The sequence below is a fragment of the Zootoca vivipara genome, chromosome 11 (assembly GCF_963506605.1).
Source record: "Zootoca vivipara chromosome 11, rZooViv1.1, whole genome shotgun sequence".
Lineage (NCBI taxonomy): Eukaryota > Metazoa > Chordata > Lepidosauria > Squamata > Lacertidae > Zootoca > Zootoca vivipara.
The window spans coordinates 34944978-34965333 of record NC_083286.1 but is presented as its reverse complement, the minus strand read 5'-3'; the positions used below and the strand labels follow the sequence as shown (position 1 = coordinate 34965333).

General features: G+C 43.5%; 2 protein-coding genes across 4 annotated transcripts in view; both read left to right on the top strand.

The window, feature by feature from the left end:
* Nucleotides 1-1444: 1444 nt before the first annotated feature.
* Nucleotides 1445-20253, top strand: GCNT4 (glucosaminyl (N-acetyl) transferase 4). 2 transcript variants are annotated; one of them, XM_035100180.2, is made up of 2 exons: nucleotides 1445-2336; nucleotides 18450-20253. In XM_035100180.2, exons 1-2 carry the CDS (start codon nucleotides 2266-2268, stop codon nucleotides 19804-19806), a joined length of 1428 nt encoding a protein of 475 aa, XP_034956071.1. In that variant the 5' UTR covers nucleotides 1445-2265; the 3' UTR covers nucleotides 19807-20253. The 2 variants fall into 2 exon arrangements, with proteins under 2 accessions (XP_034956071.1, XP_060136216.1); XM_060280233.1 differs by lacking the exon at nucleotides 1445-2336 and adding an exon at nucleotides 11557-11695.
* FAM169A (family with sequence similarity 169 member A) overlaps nucleotides 11559-20356 on the top strand; it is an 82351-nt gene continuing 73553 nt past the window's right edge. Inside the window, exon 1 of one of the 2 annotated variants that reach the window (XM_060280229.1) lies at nucleotides 11559-11699. The gene's annotated coding sequence lies outside the window, so the exon portion shown is untranslated. Of the gene's footprint in view, nucleotides 11700-20243; nucleotides 20328-20356 lie in introns of those variants that run through there. The other variant, XM_060280230.1, reaches the window with a different exon arrangement.

Sequence of the window (20356 nt, the reverse complement as noted above, 5' to 3'; positions counted from 1 at the left end):
TGAGGGGGAGAGCGAGAGAGCTAGGAGACAACGGGGAGCAGCCGCTTTGCAGCCGGCCTCAAGATCTCACATCTATACACTCTCCGATCGATGGCAAGGAGGGATAATATTTGACAGCTGCAGTCCTCCCCCACCTTTTCCATTCTAACCCAAGAAGGGAGGGAGCTAATGTCTAAGAGGCATTTCCTCTCGGTTCCAAAAACAAAACAAGAATTAGCCCATTATAAAAGAGGAGAGAAGAACCCCGCAAGCGAGTAAAATCTAGTCAGAAAAGTTTAAAAAAAAGTTAATGCCTTGTGTTTGCCACATGTGTAATAAACAGTGTTTGGCAATATTTGTATGTTTTTTTTAAAAATTACTCTCTGTTACCAAAAATCATTTTTCAATAAATTGTACAATAATTGTACATTTGAATACCTACTTGCCATTATTCTGACTATGTTTTTGCTTTCAGAGCTAGTTATTACTTACATTATTACAAAAAACAGTAATAATTGAATGCAGTGACAATAATTTATAATAATAAAGAGTGGACACATAGTCCTACAGATACAACCGGCCCTTTGAGGGTGAGCAAACTGCTGATGCGGCCCCCCGATGAATTTGAGTTTGACACCCCTGGCCTAACCGAAAGCTCGGCAGCCTTAGCGCTCTGCTTTCCCAATAGGTCCGGAGCAGTCCCGAAACAGCGCTGGGCACCAACCAGAGGAGGTGCGGCGCTCTTCCCCGCCCTTTCCAAACACATAAACAAGGCGGTTGGGATGCGAACGAGCTCGATATGGAGATTTGTTCCCAGTCTCGGTCTCTGCCTATCTAGGTCGCCCAGACAGCAAAGAGAAAACACGTTCCTGGAGGTAAACCAGAAGCTTTAGGGGTTCGATGCCACCCAGGCTGTGGGCAGGGGGTTGGACTTAATGACCCTCAGGGTCCCTTCCAGGCCAGCTCTAAACTTCTATTTACACAGCAGAGGGAAAGGAGGAAGAGGAAGACTGGCTTTACACACACACACACACACACACACACACACACAGAGAGAGAGAGAGAGACAGAGACAGAGACAGAGAAAGCGAGAGAGAGAGAACTGCTCATCCTTGCGACACGTTTTCTTTATTTCGACATGTGCATTTCGAGTTGGACTGGAACAGCCTGGCGTCTCCAGGCCAGCCAGGAAAGGCCCAGAGGCCTTTCCCTTCCCATTTTTTCCCCATTACAGAAAAGGGGAGGGCAGAGGTTCGCGTCAAAGTTCTCCAGCACGCCCGTGTGAGCTCGCGGGACGCCATAAAAGGGTCAGTCAGAGCTCGGTAAGGGGCCTCCGGGTGGGGAGAAGAAACGGCGAGTTGTTGTTGGCGGCGGAGTCTTCCTGACTCGAAAAAAGGGGTCACGCTGAAGCTGCTGTTTTGGTTCCTCTTGGGCTGAGCGGGCGGCAGCGTTGCTCTTCCTCGCTCAGGATGAAGGAGGTCCCGGGCGCCCCTCCTCCTCCGACCACGTCATGGGGTCCTCTCCTTCGAGGGAGCAACAGTTCCCGCGCACTCCGTCTCCCACAGACACGCTCGCTCGCGCCAGAGCGCTATGGGGAAGGGCAGCGACGAGAAGGGAAACTGCGCGGCGGCGGCGGCGGCGGCGGCTCTGGGTGCGCGGCCACCAAGCCAGCGGTAAACATCTGCCTGACTTCACAGCAGCCGCTGGCACCGCCGGGACAGACAGGGCCGGCGCCTAGTCGCTGCGCTCTCGTAAGTGGCGCGTTCGCTGCTCAGGAGGGAAAGAAACTTTTAGATGTCGTTGTTTGCCCGCCTTTCTTGCCTTGCTCTGAGGCAGCCTGAGGTGAGTGCCCTGAGGAAGCCGCTCGGAGTGCGGGGCGGCGGCGGCACTAAGGGAAGGGCAGAAAGAGGAACTGGAACTACTTGCCTCAAGAAGGAAGCGGCAAAGGGCGGGCGAGGAAGCGCGCGCGAGGTCCTCGCGGTTGGCTTTGGGGCTCAGGAGAAGGCGCAGCCTCTCACCCCCTTCATTTCTCCCGCAGCAGAGCTCGGCGCTGCCAACTTGTGCAGGGACGACGCTCGGGAAGCCCCATGTCCTCGGGACAAGCAAGCACGTGCAGGAGGAGGGCGACTTCCGAGTAATTTCTGCGAAGTGCCTGTGCAGTTGATCGGGCGTGCCTGCCGTTCGCTTTCCCCGCTGGCTAACAACAACCCCGCGTGGAGTTGAGGCGGAGCTCCGGCAAAGAAACCAAGGGCCGGCCGGCTAGCCCCTCCCTGAGATATCGCTCGGATGGTTGCTTACATTCCTTCCCCTCCTCAGTTCTTGCAAAACAGCCGGTTCGCGGAGGAGCGAGCAGACAGGTAAGGCTGGGGCGCTTCACGTGACCGCAGGAGATGCTGCTTTCCCTACCAGAAGGTTGATCTCGCTGCACAAGTTTCGCGTCACTCCCATCTTGCGTTGTGCAAGCATCCGGCTAGCATCAAACTGAAACTTTGGCGTCCCGGGAGGGCCAGAAGACCCCAGAGGTTGCTTGGAGTAGAGTCATCTTCTCTGGGATCAAGGGAAGCTTGCTGCCTTTCAATGGCCAGAGGCCCTTGCTTTTATTGACCGAGAGTGATGGGCAGACAATCAACAGGTGCAGCTCCTTCTGTATATTTGCGCTTAGAAAAGAAATCCAGTTCTTGCTGATTCTTTTTTGGTCTCTCCTGCGGTTGCTATAGGTGCGAGTCTTTATAAAGAGTCGTTCTCTTAAATTTTAAGGGGCCACTCAAGGGAGTTCCACTTGGCACTTTGGGTGGGAGGGGTACTGAACTCAAGTGTGCAATGCTACAAGCTGCAAGTGTGCTACTAAGATGGCAACTTTGCATTTATTGTGCATGCAGTAACAGACAATTAGAAGACAGGTCTCTGCCCCAAGGAGTTCACAGTCTAAAATTTCACCTAGGGGAAAAACCTAGAGAATGGCTTACAGCTGGTTACAGCTAAAATATTGTTAATGTGTGTCTTTGTAGACTCTGAGCAGTTTTCTCAATGGAAAGGGTAACTACTCAAATCCTGCAAAGGGTGCTCCATAAAGAGAACAAAACCCAAAGGGCTAATACTACATAGCACAGTGGACGAGAGCACTCCAGTAACAATTAATTCCCAATTTTTGTTTACCCCCCCCCCCAAAAAAAAAACCTGTGTGAAAGTTCTGCACTATTTTGGGTCACAAACTAGAGGTTTTGTGCTGCCACCATAAGGTGCTGGGATGGGCTCAGGATCTCCCTGATTCAAGTCTATAAGCCCATGAGCTCACTAGATTGTTTCTCAGCCTCAGCCCCCTCCCCAAATTATGGTGATCATATTGCAGGATTGTTGTATGGATTACTGAGATAATGTATGTGAAGTCTTCTGACGAGGCTAAATATTGTTACTGTTATTTAAAATGTCATAAATAGGTAAAGGTACCCCTGACTGTTAGGTCCAGTCGCAAACGACTCTGGGGTTGCAGTGCTCATCTCGCTCTATAGGACAAGGGAGCTGGCGTTTGTCCGCAGACAGCTTCTGGGTCATGTGGCCCAGCAAGACTAAGCTGCTTCTGGAGAACCAGAGCAGCGCACAGAAAAGCCATTTACCTTCCCGCCAGAGCGGTACCTATTTATCTACTTGCACTTTGACGTGCTTTTGAACTGCTAGGTAGGCAAGAGCTGGGACCGAACAACGGGAGCTCACGCCGTCGTGGGGATTTGAACCGCCGACCTTCCGATCGGCAAGCCCTAGGCTCTGTGGTTTAGACCACAGCACCACCTGCATCATAAATAGAGGTGCCACCAAATTAAATAACCTTCCAGCACATATATACAGAGGAAGCCCCCCCCATTTATGCATGTTCAATATGTGTGCGACTGCACATACATGCATTGCGCCAAACTCGGAAGTGACCCAAAAAGGTCACAAAAACATCACAAAAGGGATTGTGTTTCAAATATATTTCACTTGAACTTAATCTGTTGCCTGAATAATTCGGGGACATCTTTTTTGTTTAGTTTTTAAGTTGAGGAATTCATCAGTTCAACATCACAATTTGAAAAAAACGGTGAGGATTTTTGTTTATTGCTCATGAAGATCATTTCATAGGTTATGATTCACATGTTCAGTGAGCACACGTGGAAGGGCAGCTTCTGGCCGCTATCTACACCTACACACAAACTGAATGTGTGAACAGGACTTCCACACAAGCAGCTTTATGTACAATGAGCCTGTTCTGGAATTCAGTGAAAACACAAATGGGGAGCTAGTGGAAACTGCTTTCATTTCCACCCCTCCCATCCACTGGTGCATTAATTACATATGAAAAGACTATTGTGTCTAAGTCTGTAATCCTATAATCATGTGCACACTTGCTAGGAAGAAAACCTATTTTCACTGAGTGGGTCACATTTCTAAGTAGAATCTCACCACATATCTGCATTTTCCAGTTTTATAAATTTCATGTTAAATGATTTTTTACCTCTTGATCCAAGTAGCAGTTATCTGCCCCACGGCAGTAGTTTGTTGTTGCTTTTAGTAGAGGAGTTCTGGAGTTCTGAAGGCTAGGTTGCAAAGTCCTCCTTGTCGAATGACGTTTCTTGTTGAAAGAGCTTGACCTCTGGCTTTCTTTGTAGTGTATTGTGAGTAAAGTAATGTTCAGGGGAACTAAATAAAGAAAGAAAAAAAAGGTATGCCTAGCTGTTGAGAAAAGGCAGCTGTTGTGTCATTTTTTTAAAGCTTTTTCTGAACGAGTGGAAGATGTTGTAGACAAGTGGCACAATGGAGTTGAATTAGAAGCCTCCTAATTGTGAGAATGAATTAGGAAAAAGCCAGAAAAAGCTACTTGATAAATGGTGAGATTATAGTCTTGGAGGCTTTTAATGTGATGTATGTAAGACATGTTGGAAAGAACAAAAGTGTGCCTTGGTGTAGGACATAGCTGCCAAGTTATCCCTTTTTTAAAGGGATTTTCCCTTATGCTGAATAGGCTTCCTCGTGAGAAAAGGGAAAACTTGGCAGCTATGGTGTAGGATAGGGGTATGGACTTAGCTGCAATCCTATGGATATTTAAGTGGGAGAAACCCCCCACTGAGCACAGCAGGGCCTACTTCTGAGTAAACACAGTTAGAGTTATGCTAGATAGGTCCTTCTGACATTGAGGTTCTGTAATTCTCAAATACAACAACAAAATAAACGGCAGCATGCTGTCAGGCAGGGTGCTACACAGAACTGCAGTAAATATTGTCCCTTGTCTAAAAGCACTAACATAGAAGATTACCATTGCAAGAGTTAGATTCAGGTAGGTAACCGTGTTGGTCTGACACAGTCAAAATATATTAAAAAAATAAAAAATGTCCAGTAGCACTTTATTAGTTGGTCTCTACATTGCAAGAGTTAGTTATTTAGGTTTGTGGCACAGTGAGACTTTGCTGTAATTGACAGCACCTGCCCCCCTCACACTACCCACTGCAGATCCCTCTTTTCTGCCAAAAGCTGCCCACAAGGTTTGGGGAACCCTTTGGAACAGTATATGGGTTTTTTTGCAGAGGGCAGCAGTAGGTACCGGTAGGTGGAGTGGGTGGATTGGCAACAAAAAATGGATGCCCTGCTCTGCTTTGCACAAACACAAGCACTTTCCACTACTGCACCACCAATAACAATGGATTACACAGTATAGGCTTTGCTATTTCCTGTAAAATGACACTGGTTTATGTCCTTTTCCAGTGCTTGCAAGTTATTACCCAAGTGGCATTTTTAACTTGGTTAAATGGATTGAATTTTAACTTGGGAACCATGGGCTCATTAGGTATTCTCTACCTAGACAGCTTCAGATTCCCACCTACAATTTTGCAATGTTGAGAGCATAGACAAGTCAACAACTGCAATGTGCTTTTGGATATCAAGAGTATTGTGCAACATAAATGATTTGGCATTGAAATATTTTTCTTATCTGGAACTTAAAGTTAACCTTTCTGATGAATGGTCCCTATAATAAAAGGGCAGGGGTGGTGTTGTGTTTTTTAACGCACCATGAACTGAACATCCAAGGCTGTCACCTATGTCTAATTAATTACTGCTGTTAACCATAATTGATTCAATTAATCACTTCCTGGCTTTTGAAACTTCGAAAATTTAATTGTAACTTGTCACTTGGAAAGGATGCATGCAATCTTTGTTAGAATAATTTTCACACAGATACAAATTCATAAACACCACCAGCTTTACTTTGTCACTAGAAGATGAACCATGGAATTAAAAAACAACAGTCCTGCATTGTATATCACTAGTATTTCAGTGACTTCAGCTGAGTAACTGTGAATAATAATAATAATAATAATAATAATAATAATAATAATAATAATAAATTATTTATACCCCGCTCATCTGGCTGGGTTTCCCCAGCCACTCTGGGCGGCTACCAACAGAAAAATAAAACACAGTAATCTATTAAACATTAAAAGCCTCCCTGAACAGGGTTGCCTTCAGATGTCTTCTAAAAGTCTGGTAGTTGTTTTCCTCTTTGACATCTGTTGGGAGGGCGTTCCACAGGGCAGGCGCCACCATCGAGAAGGCCCTCTGCCTAGTTCCCTGCAACTTGGCTTCTCGCAACGAGGGAACCGCCAGAAGGCCCTCGGTGCTGGACGGGCAGAATGATGGAGGTGGAGACGCTCCTTCAGGTATACTGGACCGAGGCCATTTAGGGCCATTTATAAACCTTTGCTTTGCTCCTGCTCTTTCATTTTCAACTGATTCCACTGTGCACATGAAACTGCTTCACTGGTCTGTCGCTAGTCCAGCAATATCTGTTTGTAACTGAATCTCCAGGGTCTTTCTCAGCTCAGAAGCCTGACATCTTTTTAACAGGAATTGGCAGGGATTTAACATGGATCCTTGTGCATTCAAAACATGTCCTTCCACTGAGCTGTGGATTGCTTCTTAATGCCCCTATAGCTGTGCTTTTAATAGCAGCTTAATGTGCACACATTAGCAGGTGATAAAGTTTCTCCATGTTGTTAAAAAGCTTTGCTTGATGATTTTGCACATCAAACACAGGAGCAGATTAGGTTGTTTTTTTTCCCTTCTTCTGCTCAGTTCCTAGCTATGAACAAAAGTAGAAAAAGATTTCAGTTCATTTGTGGTAAGATCTAGCTGGATACTCCTTGTATGATAATTTGAACTTTTAAGTAAATCTTAATTACTGTAAACCTCATCTTAAAAAAACTGCTATTATAGCCCATAATTAGGTGCTAATTACATTTTTCCTGTTGTCTGCTAACATCCCTGTGTTTTGACCTGCAGCCCTGACACACTCAAGTTTCCATTGCCAAATCTTTTTTTTTTTCCAAAGTAAGGATTGAGCTGAATAAAGTTGCACAAAGTCTTTGTAAGCCTTTGTAAATCTAGGGTTGCAGTCCTGTACAGTGGTACCTCAGTTTACAAACTTAATCCATTCTGGAAGTCCGTTCTTAAACCGAAAGTGTTCTTAAACCGAGGCACGCTTTCCCTAATGAAGCCTCCTGCTGCCGGTGCCCTTCCACTGTTTAGATTCTGTTCTTAGACCAAGGTAAAGTTCTCAAAGCTAAAGGTAAAGGGACTCCTGACCGTTAGGTCCAGTTGCAGACGACTCTGGGGTTGCAGTGCTCATCTCGCTTTACTGGCCGAGGGAGCCGGCGTTTGTCCACAGACAGCTTCCGAGTCATGTGGCCAGCATGACTAAGCTGCTTTCTGGTGAACCAGAGCAGTGCACGGAAACGCCATTTACCTTCCCACCGGAGCTGTACCTATTTATCTACTTGCACTTTGACATGCTTTCGAACTGCTAGGTTGGCAGGAGCAGGGACCGAGCAATGGGAGCTCACCACGTTGCGGGGATTCAAACCGCCGACCTTCTGATCGGTGACGGCAAGCCCTAGGCTCTGTGGTTTACCTCACAGCGCCACCTGCATCCCTTAAAGTTCTCAAACCAGGACACTATTTCCAGTTTTGCAGAGTTTGTAAACCGAATCGTTCTTAAACCGGACTGTTCTTAAACCGAGGTACCACTGTACACACTTCCCTAGGAATAAGTCCCTGTGACCTCCGTGGAACATACTTCTGGGTAGACATGCATAGAATAGCACTGCCACGATGGCATTAATGTAGTTATCACTTTTTGAGAACCAGAAGATTTCTCTGAAATAGTGCTGTTTGAAGGGAGGAGGAGTAGTAACATAGTATTATGCAGAGCTGTACCTACAGGGGTGGGAGGGCTATCCAGGTTTTTTGCCCCCGGTGAAGCCTCCAAAGGGGTGCCATTGAGGTTCCCAACTTGTGTGTATCTACGCAAATGTGTGTGGTGTGTGTGCCAAACTGGGTCTTTGACCCGGGTGAAATAAAGCCTGGTTTCGCCCCTGGTATTACGCCTCACATTGAACAGGGTGGCTTTTGAGAGTAAGATTGGAACCACAAATTGCAAGGGAAACAGGATTCCAAAATTGGAGCAGGCAATAGGTGGGTGCTTAATCCTTTCCCCATCTGCTGATTGTATGTTGTGAATGCTTGCCAAGCAATTTTTAATCTCCTGTTCTCAAGCTGGGATTCCAAAACTAGAGACAAACCTGACTGATTGGGGGGGGGATCAGCCAGTGGTGGGGCTTGTGCAGGTACAAGAGAATACAGATCCACATCCACTCCAGACATTTAGAGAACAGTGACTTCCCACAAAAAATCCTGCAGTTTGCTAAAGGTGTGTGGAACTGTAGCTCTGTGGGAAGTAAACTATGGTTCCTAAGGTTCTTTGGGGAAGTTGTGTGCTTTAAATGTATGGTATTAAGGGTTGTAGAATAGGCAGAGGGCCTTCTTGGTACTGGCAACCGCCCTGTGGAACGTCCTCCCATCAGATGTCAAGGAAATAAACAACTATCTGACCTGAAGGCAGCCTTGTTTAGGGAAGTTTTTAATGTTTGATGTTTTATTGCATTTTTAATATTCTGTTGGGAGCTGACCAGCCAGATGGGTGGGGTATAAATAAATAAATAAATAAATAATTTTATTTATTATTTAGCCATCTAATTCCCACTCCTAGTAGACCTAATGAAATTAATTTCAGTAGGTCTGCTCTGAGTAGGACTAACATTGGCTACAACCGTAATAATCTTTAGATTGTAAATAAACCGTCCTTCACTTGCTGACACTTCCACAGAAACGACTCCCTCCTTTTTTGGCAGATATTAATTAAATTTGCAGGCGTGTCTGTCTCTCTTAAGGAGAGGGTTTTATGGGCAATTTGCTCTGTACACATGTGACTGCAATATATCACACACACAACGTACACACATAGTGTGTTATGGTAATGATGGTGCAAACCTTATGGGTGCAGCTCTTGCGTGTGAAAGAGTATCCATAGGGTGGAACTGAACCTTCAGCGTGTTTGCCTGCTTGTTTCCATTGACCGACCACACCATGTATTTAAAGCACTGTTATGGCACTTTCAACAATTCTTTGCTTCCCTCAAAGAATTATGGGAACAGCAGTTTGTTAAGGCTGCTGAGAGTTGTTAGGAGGCCTCTCATAGAGCTACGGTTCCCAGCATCCTTAACCAACTGCTGTTGCCAGGATTCTTTGGGGAAGCCAATGAAGTGGTACAAGAGTGCTTTAAGCATGGGTGGAGAGCTAGATAAGGGTATGAATATGCCTACAGGCTTCCTAAAAGAACTGGCAGAGGTGATTTCAGAACCACTGGCAGTTATATTTGAGAATTCCTGGAGAAAAGGCGAAGTCCCAGCAGACTGGAGGATGGCAAATGTTGTCCCTATATTCAAAAAGGGGAAAAGGGAGGACCCAAACAATTACCACCCAGTCAGCCTGACATCAATACCAGGAAAGATTATAGAGCAGATCATTAAGCAAACGGTCTGTGAGCACCTAGAATCTGCCAGCATTCTGTGGCCATTAAGTATTCTTAGTACTCATTGCGCTGATTTTGAGCCACCTCCCCAATTTTTAAAAATACTTTTGCAAATGTTAGGGTTTCTCAATAACCTCCCTTAAGTGTGCGGATGTTGCTATTTTGGCAACATAAAAAAAAGGCATTTGGAGAATAGAGTTCACTATTCCTATATATGATTGGCTGTCTGAAGGGATTAATGTTGCAGAAGAAAATTCTTAACTGTTAATTAGTTGATTATCTGAATGAAATTGCCCAGTTGATCATTTGAAGGAATTAAGGGACAACTTAATCCTTATAATGGAAATGAACCAAGAGACTGTTGTAGCCATGACAGTAATCTTTTCCTATAGTTAATTGAATATTGCAAATTGATTTATGATCATGAAAGTTTAATTAGATTTGAGTAGTGGAAACAAGAAAATAGATTCATATTTTGTCTCAAGGATGCTGAAAACTGGAAAGCAAATGCAGGCAATGATGTAAATTATAGTTCTTAATTTAAAGTAAATAAAGAAATTTTGCAACCAGGATGATATTTTTAAAATGTTTTTTACATATTTTTTGCTGATACTTTAAAATATTTCTTGTTAACTGCTTTATATTACAATCAAGTGGCATATAAAGTTTGTTGAAATAAAATAGGCACACAACATGGTTTCTTCCTGCTTTTCTTATACCCCCATAACTTATGTTTTCTGTTAATAATAATAATAATTTATTTATACCCTGCCCATCTGACTGGGTCTCCCCTGCCACTCTGGGTGGCTTCCAACACACATCAAAATACATTACTAGTCTTATTTTTTTATTTGTGTGTGTTTTAAGCACTAAACAAATAATAAACATTTTTAAAAATAATACTAATAATGCAATGTTAAATTTAAAAGTTAAGATTTAATGTTAGTATGGTGTCAGCTTGTGCAAGTAACTGTGACAGAAGGATACTTTAGTCTAAGACAAGCCAGATACTTTTTTTTTTTTTGTCTAGGGAAGGGTGAAGAAAAAAATTCTAAAAGCTGCCTTATGCAACATAATCCATCATGCTCCTTGAAACACCAAAACAAAGATCCTAATGATAGGCTGCCAGGTTGAAATTCCAGTGCGAGTCACAGAGAAGTTGAAGTATCCAAAAAAAATAGATGCTTGTTTTTAAAAGGCATAAATGTTATGTAGTATTGACCAAATGATGAGGAAGCAGTATTTTCAAGGCTGCAGTGTGGACACACTTTCCTAAGAGTAAGCTCTATTACACTCAGTGAGACCTCTGAGTACATGTGCAGAATTCAGAAAGTAGAAAACTGGATTGAATGAAAAGTTACAGTTGCTGGAAACTTCAGAAGTGTGTTTTATACTGTTATACAAAGCTAATGAAAACACAGAACACTGAGGTGTTGCCTAAAGCATCACAGCGCCACCCCAAGCATGTTTACTCAGAAGGATGTATTTGAAGTCTAAAAGCTATTTCCCAAAGTAGAGTTCACAGTTCATTCAAAATTCAGATTCATTCAGAGTTCATTCAAAATTCAGATTGTTATGTCAGTGCAGGAAACTATTTTAAGACATCTTAACCCCCTTTTTCTTTGACCTTAACAGAAAGAAGTGTTTTTCCTTCATACTTGCATAGAATGGCTACATACTTGAAAAGAGAGATTGGTCTAGAGCAGAGCTGATACAAATACGGGAAAGAACTATTTGGATGTAACCCATCAGTTTACATGGTGACTACAAAGTATCCTACAACTCAGCACAAAGGAAACAGGATACAGAGAGATATAAAAGGTAGGTCTACAAATGCGGTAGGGATGCGGGTGGCGCTGTGGGTTAAACCACTGTGCCTAGGGCTTGCCGATCAGAAGGTCTGTGGTTCGAATCCCTGTGACGGGGTGAGCTCCCATTGCTCAGTCCTTGCTCCTGCCAACCTAGCAGTTCGAAATCACATCAAAGTGCAAGTAGATAAATAGGTGGGAAGGTAAACGGCATTTCCGTGCGCTGCTCTGGTTCGCCAGAAGCGGCTTAGTCATGCTGGCCACATGACCCGGAAGGTGTACGCCGGCTCCCTCAGCCAGTAAAGCAAGATGAGCGCCGCAACCCCAGAGTCATTCGCGACTGGAACAATGGTCAGGGGTCCCTTTACCTTTACCTTTTACAAATGCAGTGGGTCTAACCCAGGCATCCCCAAACTGCGGACCTCCAGATGTTCTGGCCTACAACTCCCATGATCCCTAGCTACGAGGACCAGTGGTCAGGGATGATGGGAATTGTAGTCCAAAACATCTGGAGGGCCGAAGTTTGGGATGCCTGGTCTAACCTCTCTAGAATCCTCTTTGAAATTCGTATGTTGCACATTGCATTTGGGATAGTCAAATATCAGAAAGCTTTCCGGGTCATGTGGCCAGAATGACTAAACCACTTCTGGCACAACAGGTCACTGTTACGAGTGCCCAGAGCGCACGAAACACCATTTATCTTCCCACTGCAGCGGTACCTATTTATCTACTTGAACTGGTATGCTTTTGAACTGCTAGGTTGGAAGAGGCTGGGACAGAGCAACAAAAGCTGACCCCATCACGTGGATTTGAACAAAAATGCCCGGGTGCCAGGATAGTGCCTGATGTCTCCACAATCTGGAGGTGCATGCCTGGGGATCCTTGGCTCTTGACTGTTTTCCCACACTAGCAACAGAGATTGTAGAATTATCTCTGTTACGTATATTTTATCTGCACAATCAGAATGAATTTCAGGAACCAAAAAGCTGTATTGAAAAATAGGACTTTCAAGCCGTCTGCCCCCAAAATGGCAACTAAGCATTCCGTTTTGGTGAGGTTAACCCTGGTTTATGAAGCCATTTGGCACATAACTGAGTTTCAAACGCAGCTTTTGTCTGCTGCATGTTGCTTTTATTGAAATGAAACAAGCATGTCATGATAGCAGGAATAAACCTGTTTGGAGGTGACTCAGAGATGTTTGGAAACAACAGGAAGGCAGGCTAACAGGTTTGAATTTTGTTGGCCCATTGTGAGTAAACACGCAATTAGGAGAGGAAAGTAGCTATGTGGAGGCATCTTGTTAACTGAAAGTTAGCTCTATAAGCAGAACCCCCTTATAATGCTGGCATATTGCCTTTACATGGAAGTTTCCTGTGCCCAGTGCTGTGTTGGGAACTCCAGAATGCTTACAGCCTGCGCAATGAGCCATTCATGCAGGGAGGAAAGAGTGTATGACTCAATTTCCTTTGTTTTGTATAAATCCTAACAGGGAAAGGCCAAACTACAGGTTTCCTCAGCCCTCAATCCTTGGTAAACTCGCATGATTACAGCACAAGGAAAATTAGTAATGCCCTTGAAATGAATAAAATTGGGTAGGCCAAGGAAGCAAAAGAACCATACTGGTAATAATAAAATTGGAAGATGACATGCTTAGCTCTAGAGTTGCATGGCTTTCCTGTTAGTATTGTCAACCCCTGAGTGTCATCGCTGAGACCTTATAAGGGCTAAAAGTGATTAGTAGGCAACAGAATGTAAAAAGTGAGAGAAGACCAGTCCTAGCTTGAAACAAGGCCTTTGCGTATGTAGTGTATACTGTATATGCAGAAGCATCTCCAGGTAATTAGGTATCTCCATAGACCTGGAATAAACAAGACAAATTTATACGGTAATTTTTAGCAAGGATTTGATAATCCTTTAGCACCTCTTCTCCTCTCCCATATAAATTGCATTCTAAATGTGGCAGGGAGAAAAGACGTTAAACTTTCTTTTTTTTGGCAGCCTGATGGAAATCCATAAAACCGCTATAGACACAAGCAGCATGAAATTTGCAGTAGATTTGCTTTAATCATTGTAGTTATTTCATGCTCTCCTTTTCCTGAACTAAGGACAAGTTAATTCTTGCTCGTTTATATAAACAATAAATGCATGAAGGCTTGTGACACACAACACACACACACACACACACACACACACACACACACACACAGGGATAACCTGTACATTTGCACAAAACATTTTGTGCCTCGTTTGTGGGGGTGTGCAACTACAAGAAATCTTGCCTGGTACCAGTTGGGCTATTTAAAGATTTGTGACTCAGCTGAGGTGATAATTTGATTAAAATACTTTGATGTCACTTAGCACCTCTTGCCCAGAAAAGTATCTAAGGTGTAAATGCTTGTTTACATCATGCAGTGTATTTCAAACTTAAGTGAGAAACCAGATGGAATCCTTCAAAGGACGAGAGCCATCTTATATAGCCCAACCCTATGTAGGTCTACTCAAAGTAAGCCCTGTTTTGTTCAGTGAGGATTACTTGCAAGTAAATGTGCCTTCAGCCCAACCCTATAAATATCTACTTAGAATATGCTCTGCTGTGCATGGTGGGGTTTACTCACAGGTAAATGAGAACAGGATTGCATTTTTAGGCTTCAATCTTATCCTTCCTTACCTGGAGTCACACATTCATCTTCTAAGTTTATTCTACATGTAAGGTGGGCTAGTCCACCTCCCAAATCTCTTTCCTATTGACCTCCACAAGTTGGGGGCAACTTTGCAAATGAGGAAAAGGTAATAAGACTCTTGCTCATTTAGGCCAAGGGTCCATCTGGTCCAGCATCCCATTCTCACAATGGCTGACTTGATGCCTATGAGAAACCCACAAGCAAGACCTGAGTGCAACAGGCCCTTCCCTTCCTCTAATTCCCAGCACATGGCATTCAGAGGCACACTGCCTCTTGACAGTCAAGGTAGAACATAGACATTGTGGCCAGTAGTCGTATTTTCCATGAATTTGTTTTATCCTTCTATGGATCCATCCAAGTTGCTGGTCATCAGTACATCTTGTGGTAGCAAATTCCATAGTTTAACTATGTGATTTATGAAGAAGTGCTTCCATTTGTCTGCCCTGAATCTACCAACGTTCATCTCTATCCACATGCATAATCGCACCAAAGAAGAGGCAAGTGACACATTCTAGTCAGGTAAAAACACTTGGGGTGCAAAGCAGGGTCAAGTGAGGGTGTGTGGCCTGGGGAGAGCCCCAAAGGCCAGACAAAGAGGTCTGGAGGGCCATTTTTGCCTCCACCCTGCCCACCTGAGGTTCCTCACTCCTGCACTAAACACACAAGGTTCTGATGCAAACCAGAAAACTAGGGCCTCTCATTTTGAAAGGCCAAGTGCTAAGTAGCCCTAGGATCAAGAACAGTGTAGACCAGGCATCCCCAAACTTCGGCCCTCCAGATGTTTTGGACTACAATTCCCATCCTCCCCGACCACTGGTCCTGTTAGCTAGGGATCATGGGAGTTGTAGGCCAAAACATCTGGAGGGCCGCAGTTTGGGGGTGCCTGGTGTAGACCCTCATTCTGTGGCAGATTAGAGATTGTGAGTTTGGGGTTAGCATGATCTCATGCATCACATAAAACCTTTTGAGAAATTGCAGCTAAATCATTATGCTTTTTCAGTACACCAGGGTTTCTGAAGATGGTGCTATGTTTAGAATATTTTGCCTTGTAGTTAAAACTCAGCCTTCTGGGGTTTAGAAAACGAGGTGGCCTGCCAGTCCACATGATGTTAGCTACAAGCAAATATATGGCTATATCCAACACTTATTCCGGAGCTATTCAGAAATTATGTTGGTTCACCATTTATGTATTCATCAGTCTGTTTGAGGGCAAAGCTCTCAATTTGTAACGGGTTTTGCATAATAAAGACTGTACAATGCACCCACTGTACAGTATTTGCTGAACAAGGCATCGTGTTGCCAATCTCTGTGTATGTGTATCCTCTGCTGACGGTGTGTTTCTGAACTGTCTCTTTCAACAAATCTGCGAGGAGCTAACCCAGCTGCCTGGTGTTTCCCTTGCTGCTGACTGTGTGCCCAGGCACTTGACGTGAGAGGACTCCTTTTCACAAGAAAAGGAATTCTTGAGGCTTCAGCCTTTATGCATACTGGTAGTTCCATTTAAAAGCGGAGGGTTTGGCACCCTCAGTATGTTTCATATAACAATAAATGTCCCCCGGCAATGTTGCTGCTAAAAGGAATATATTTGGGTGTGGATCACTGCATGCCTTTGTTTTCTTGTTTACAGCAACAACATTACTGAGTTTTAGAAACACCCAGCATTGTGTTGTCCCCCCCACCCCAACAATACTTCATGAAGTTGAAATATTGGCACAATTTTGTTTTATTTATTTATTTTATTTATATACCGCACTATACCCGCAGGTATATAGCATTCGCCTGTTGCCGCACATGGCTGTTTTTACAAAACATTTATTTGTTAATGCTGTGATGTCCTTCAGGAACAAATACCCCTAAACTTATAGAAAAATAATATCTGGGATAAAGCAATTTCTGAGCGTCTGAGGTGAGGAGGGCAATTAAAGGCATAATGAATAGAGACACCTTCCAAGAAACATGGTCCCCTGTCTTTAACTATTATAATGTCCAAAATCAAAACCTTCTTATACCAACTGCTCAGTTTTCTCAGTGGACGGGTTACATTAAGTAATATGTTTGATATTGAACGTGTAAGTGTATGTCTAGAGACAATGGATAAAACAAAAACCAGCAGATGTTCTGCTGGATAAGTGTTTAATGGTTCTTGTATTTGTTTAAAACAACAACAACAACAACAACAACAACAACAACAACAACAACAACATTGTTTTGAAAATATGCACGTTGGCACATAAAAAGGGAAAGTCTTATTATTAAGGAAATGGAGAAGAAAAGAAAACCCAGATCAAAACTGTACAAAAACACAGTATGTTTAAAATAGTAGGGTTTTTAAAATACTGTAGTGGAGAGAAAACACAACAAAGAACAACTGTTGGTGAGAGAGACAGAGAACCTGCACAAACGACGCTGATGCCGAACCCCTACACATATCAAGAAAAACAGAAACATTGACAATCCACCACACCCAACTCCCCATCCCATCCACCTCTTTCCCCCCTTCCTCATAATGTCTCAACAAGTAAGATTGATGTGTAAAAATGATGCATGAGACACTGCACTACCTTTGTAACCCACGAAAATCCTTAATAAAAATAATTATTAAAAAAACAAAAACAAAGAACAACTGTAATCTTCACTAATCAATTTATATAGCAGGGGTAGCCAATGTGGTGCCCCCCCCCAAGATGTTTTAGACTACCACCAGTCCCAGTCAGCATGGCCAATGTTCAATGATGAGTTGTAGCAGGAGAAAGGTACTGGCTTTTCTACCAGGGATGGAGAACCTGTAGTCTTCCAGGAACTGTTGGATTCCAACTCTCATCAGCCCCAGCCATCATGGTCAGCAATGATGGGATTGTGGGGGGCCATCCCTGATGTATCCACAAAAAGTAACGGTAGACATGTTGGCCATTAAAAGCATCTTCAGATGGAGTGTTGCAGGTGGCAGATGTTCCTGCGAGGTGCTGTGTAGATTTCAGGTTGCCTCTTGTGAAAGAGAAATGTATTGTGGCCATTTTAATTGGCCTACTAATGGTATTGCGCTAATACGGATTTTGATTATTCACCATTCTTCTTTGTGAAGAGCTGGCCTACTTTACCCATTTCTTTTTTATTCAAGTTTTATTCAATGCATCAGCAAAATCCGTTGTGCTACCTATATAGATGTTCCCCCAAACTGGTAAAATTTTAACCGTGACATTCAGCCTCTATACACAGTACCAAATCTCATTCTCTTTCTCGTTTGTCCAGCAAGAGCACCAGCATCACTGTCGAGAGGGGTCTTAGGAGGCTCCCTGTCAGGTGTAACTTTGCTCTTTCATCACTGAGAAGGACAGGGCAGGGAGGAGCCACAGTGGGCGATGGAGTGTGGCTGTCCCTCATGCTTAGGACAGCCTGGTTTCTGCTCCAGTCTGTCAAATCAGTGGACACTTCACTAGTTCAGCATAGTAGCCCCAGCAGATGCGGGTGGCGCTGTGGTCTAAACAACTGAGCCTCTTGGGCTTGCCAATTGGAAGGTTGGTGGTTTGAATCCCCATGATGAAGTGAGCTCCCGTTGCTCTGTCCCAACTCCTGCCAACTTAGCAGTTCGAAAGCATGCCAGTGCAAGTAGATAAATAGGTACTGTTGTGGTGGGAAGGTAAATGGTGTTTCTGTGCACTCCGGCTTTCATCACAGTGTTCGTTGCGCCAGAAGAGATTTAGCCATGCTGGCCACACGACCCGGAAAGCTGTCTGTGGACAAACGCTGGCTCCCTTGGTCTGAAAGCGAGATGAACGCCACAACCTCAGAGTCGCCTTTGACTGGACTTAACTGTCCATGGGTCCTTTACCTTTTTACCTTTTTAGTAACCCAAGCAGTAATTATGACAGCTGATACTTCATTTCATTTACTGTTCAGACTTGGGATTCAGGAAACACAGTTTTGTGTAAAGTTAATGAATCATATTTAGTTGGTGGTGGTTTGAGATTATCGTAAGGAATTGTAGAAGCATCCCATTAGAGCTGCAGTCTTGTCAGTGTTTGTCTCATATGTGAAAAGTATAGAATTGTCTTTAATTCCGTGGCTATGTCTTCTTTCTTTTCACAGAATGAAGAGACATAAATGCTCCTCTAATTATCCAACAAGACGGCATCTCTTGATCTTGTTTTTAACAGCGTGGCTGCTCTTGCTGCTGAAACTTCTCACAGTTGAGCTGCTCCCTCACAAAAATATTTATTTTGTAGAACCTTTTTTAAGCACCTCATCATTTGTGAAAAACAAATACCCATTTTCCCAAAAAGGCACCCAGTATGAGATTAACTGTTCCTCCATATATGATCAGGATCCTGTGGAGATTGGGAAATCTTTAGAGATAAGGAGACAATCCATTATCGATTTAGATGATGAAGACGTTGTAACAATGACTAGTAACTGCCAGCTGTACCGTGCAATTAGAGGATATCACCTAAAGCCCGTCTCTCTGGAAGAGAAAAAATTCCCATTAGCTTATTCTCTGGTTGTTCATAAAGATGCAGTAATGGTTGAGAGGCTCATCCATACAATATACAGCAGTCAAAATGTTTACTGTATCCATTATGACAAAAAGTCCTCTAGCACTTTTAAGAATGCTTTGGATAATCTGGCCAAATGTTTCCCCAATATTTTCATTGCGTCCAAATTGGAGGTGGTGGAATATGCCCATATTTCAAGGCTCCAGGCAGATTTGAATTGCTTATCTGATTTGCTTAAGTCCTCCATCCCATGGAAGTATGTAATCAATTTATGTGGCCAAGATTTCCCTCTGAGATCAAACTTCGAGCTGGTGTCTGAATTTAAGAAGTTAAATGAAGGAAACATGCTGGAGACAACCAAACCGAGTAGCAGTAAAAAGGAACGATTTACCTATCACTACGAACTTCAGAAAATGCCTTATGACATGAAGATGCCTGTGAAAACCAATATCTCTAAGGACCCACCACCCCACAATATTGAAGTTTTTGTAGGCAGTGCCTATTTTGTGTTATGTCGAGCTTTTGTACAGCATGTCCTAAAAAGTTCCATTGCTCAAGATTTTTTTGAATGGTCAAAGGACACTTATTCACCCGATGAACATTTCTGGGCAACACTTGTTCGTGTTCCTGGAGCACCTGGAGGGATTTCAAGGACAGCTCAGGATATCTCAGATCTTCAGAGCAAAACTCGTTTAGTAAAATGGAATTACCTTGAAGACCATCTCTATCCTCCCTGTACTGGTACACATCTCCGTAGTGTGTGCATCTATGCAGCTGCAGAATTGAGGTGGCTTATAAACTATGGGCACTGGTTTGCTAACAAATTCGACTCAAAAGTGGACCCGGTTTTAATAAAATGTTTGGCAGAAATGCTTGCAGATCAGCAGAAGGAATGGGTTGACTTGTCTTCTGAAAAACTTTTTATGCACAGGACATTTACAGATGTCTCATAACAATATAGCATACCTATGGCTGGACTCCGGCCATTTTTTAAAATGTGGAATTGCTGGATCGAGCCATATCACTCCTTGGAATACCTCCTAAAAGCATCTCTCTGATCTGTCTCAGTGGAATTCTAGTACACTGCTAATACGTGGAATTAAATGCAAGGCTTGTTTAGATCCTTGGAGTAGAGGTAGGATCATGGGAAGTGAGAGGCACTCTACAGCAATTCAAAAGACCAAGAAGGTCCTTGTCTTAATCTGGTGGTTCTCAATACTTTTGAACTCGGCGCCCCTTTACAAATTTGCTCTGCTTTCTGCCACAGTGAAACCCAAACCGTTGACCAACGCAAGATGATTCTTGCATGTTGTCATGTGTATGCATGTTGCATGCAAGGATCTATAGACAAGGAGTACCAATCCAAATCCAGCATTAGAAGAAAAAAAAGAAGAGGGCAGCTCTGACCCCTCCTACTCCAAACTATGCGCAGGGACGCATAGGTGAAACAAAGCAACTGCTGTTTCCAAATCAGGTTAGGAACAATCACACCCACAAATTGAA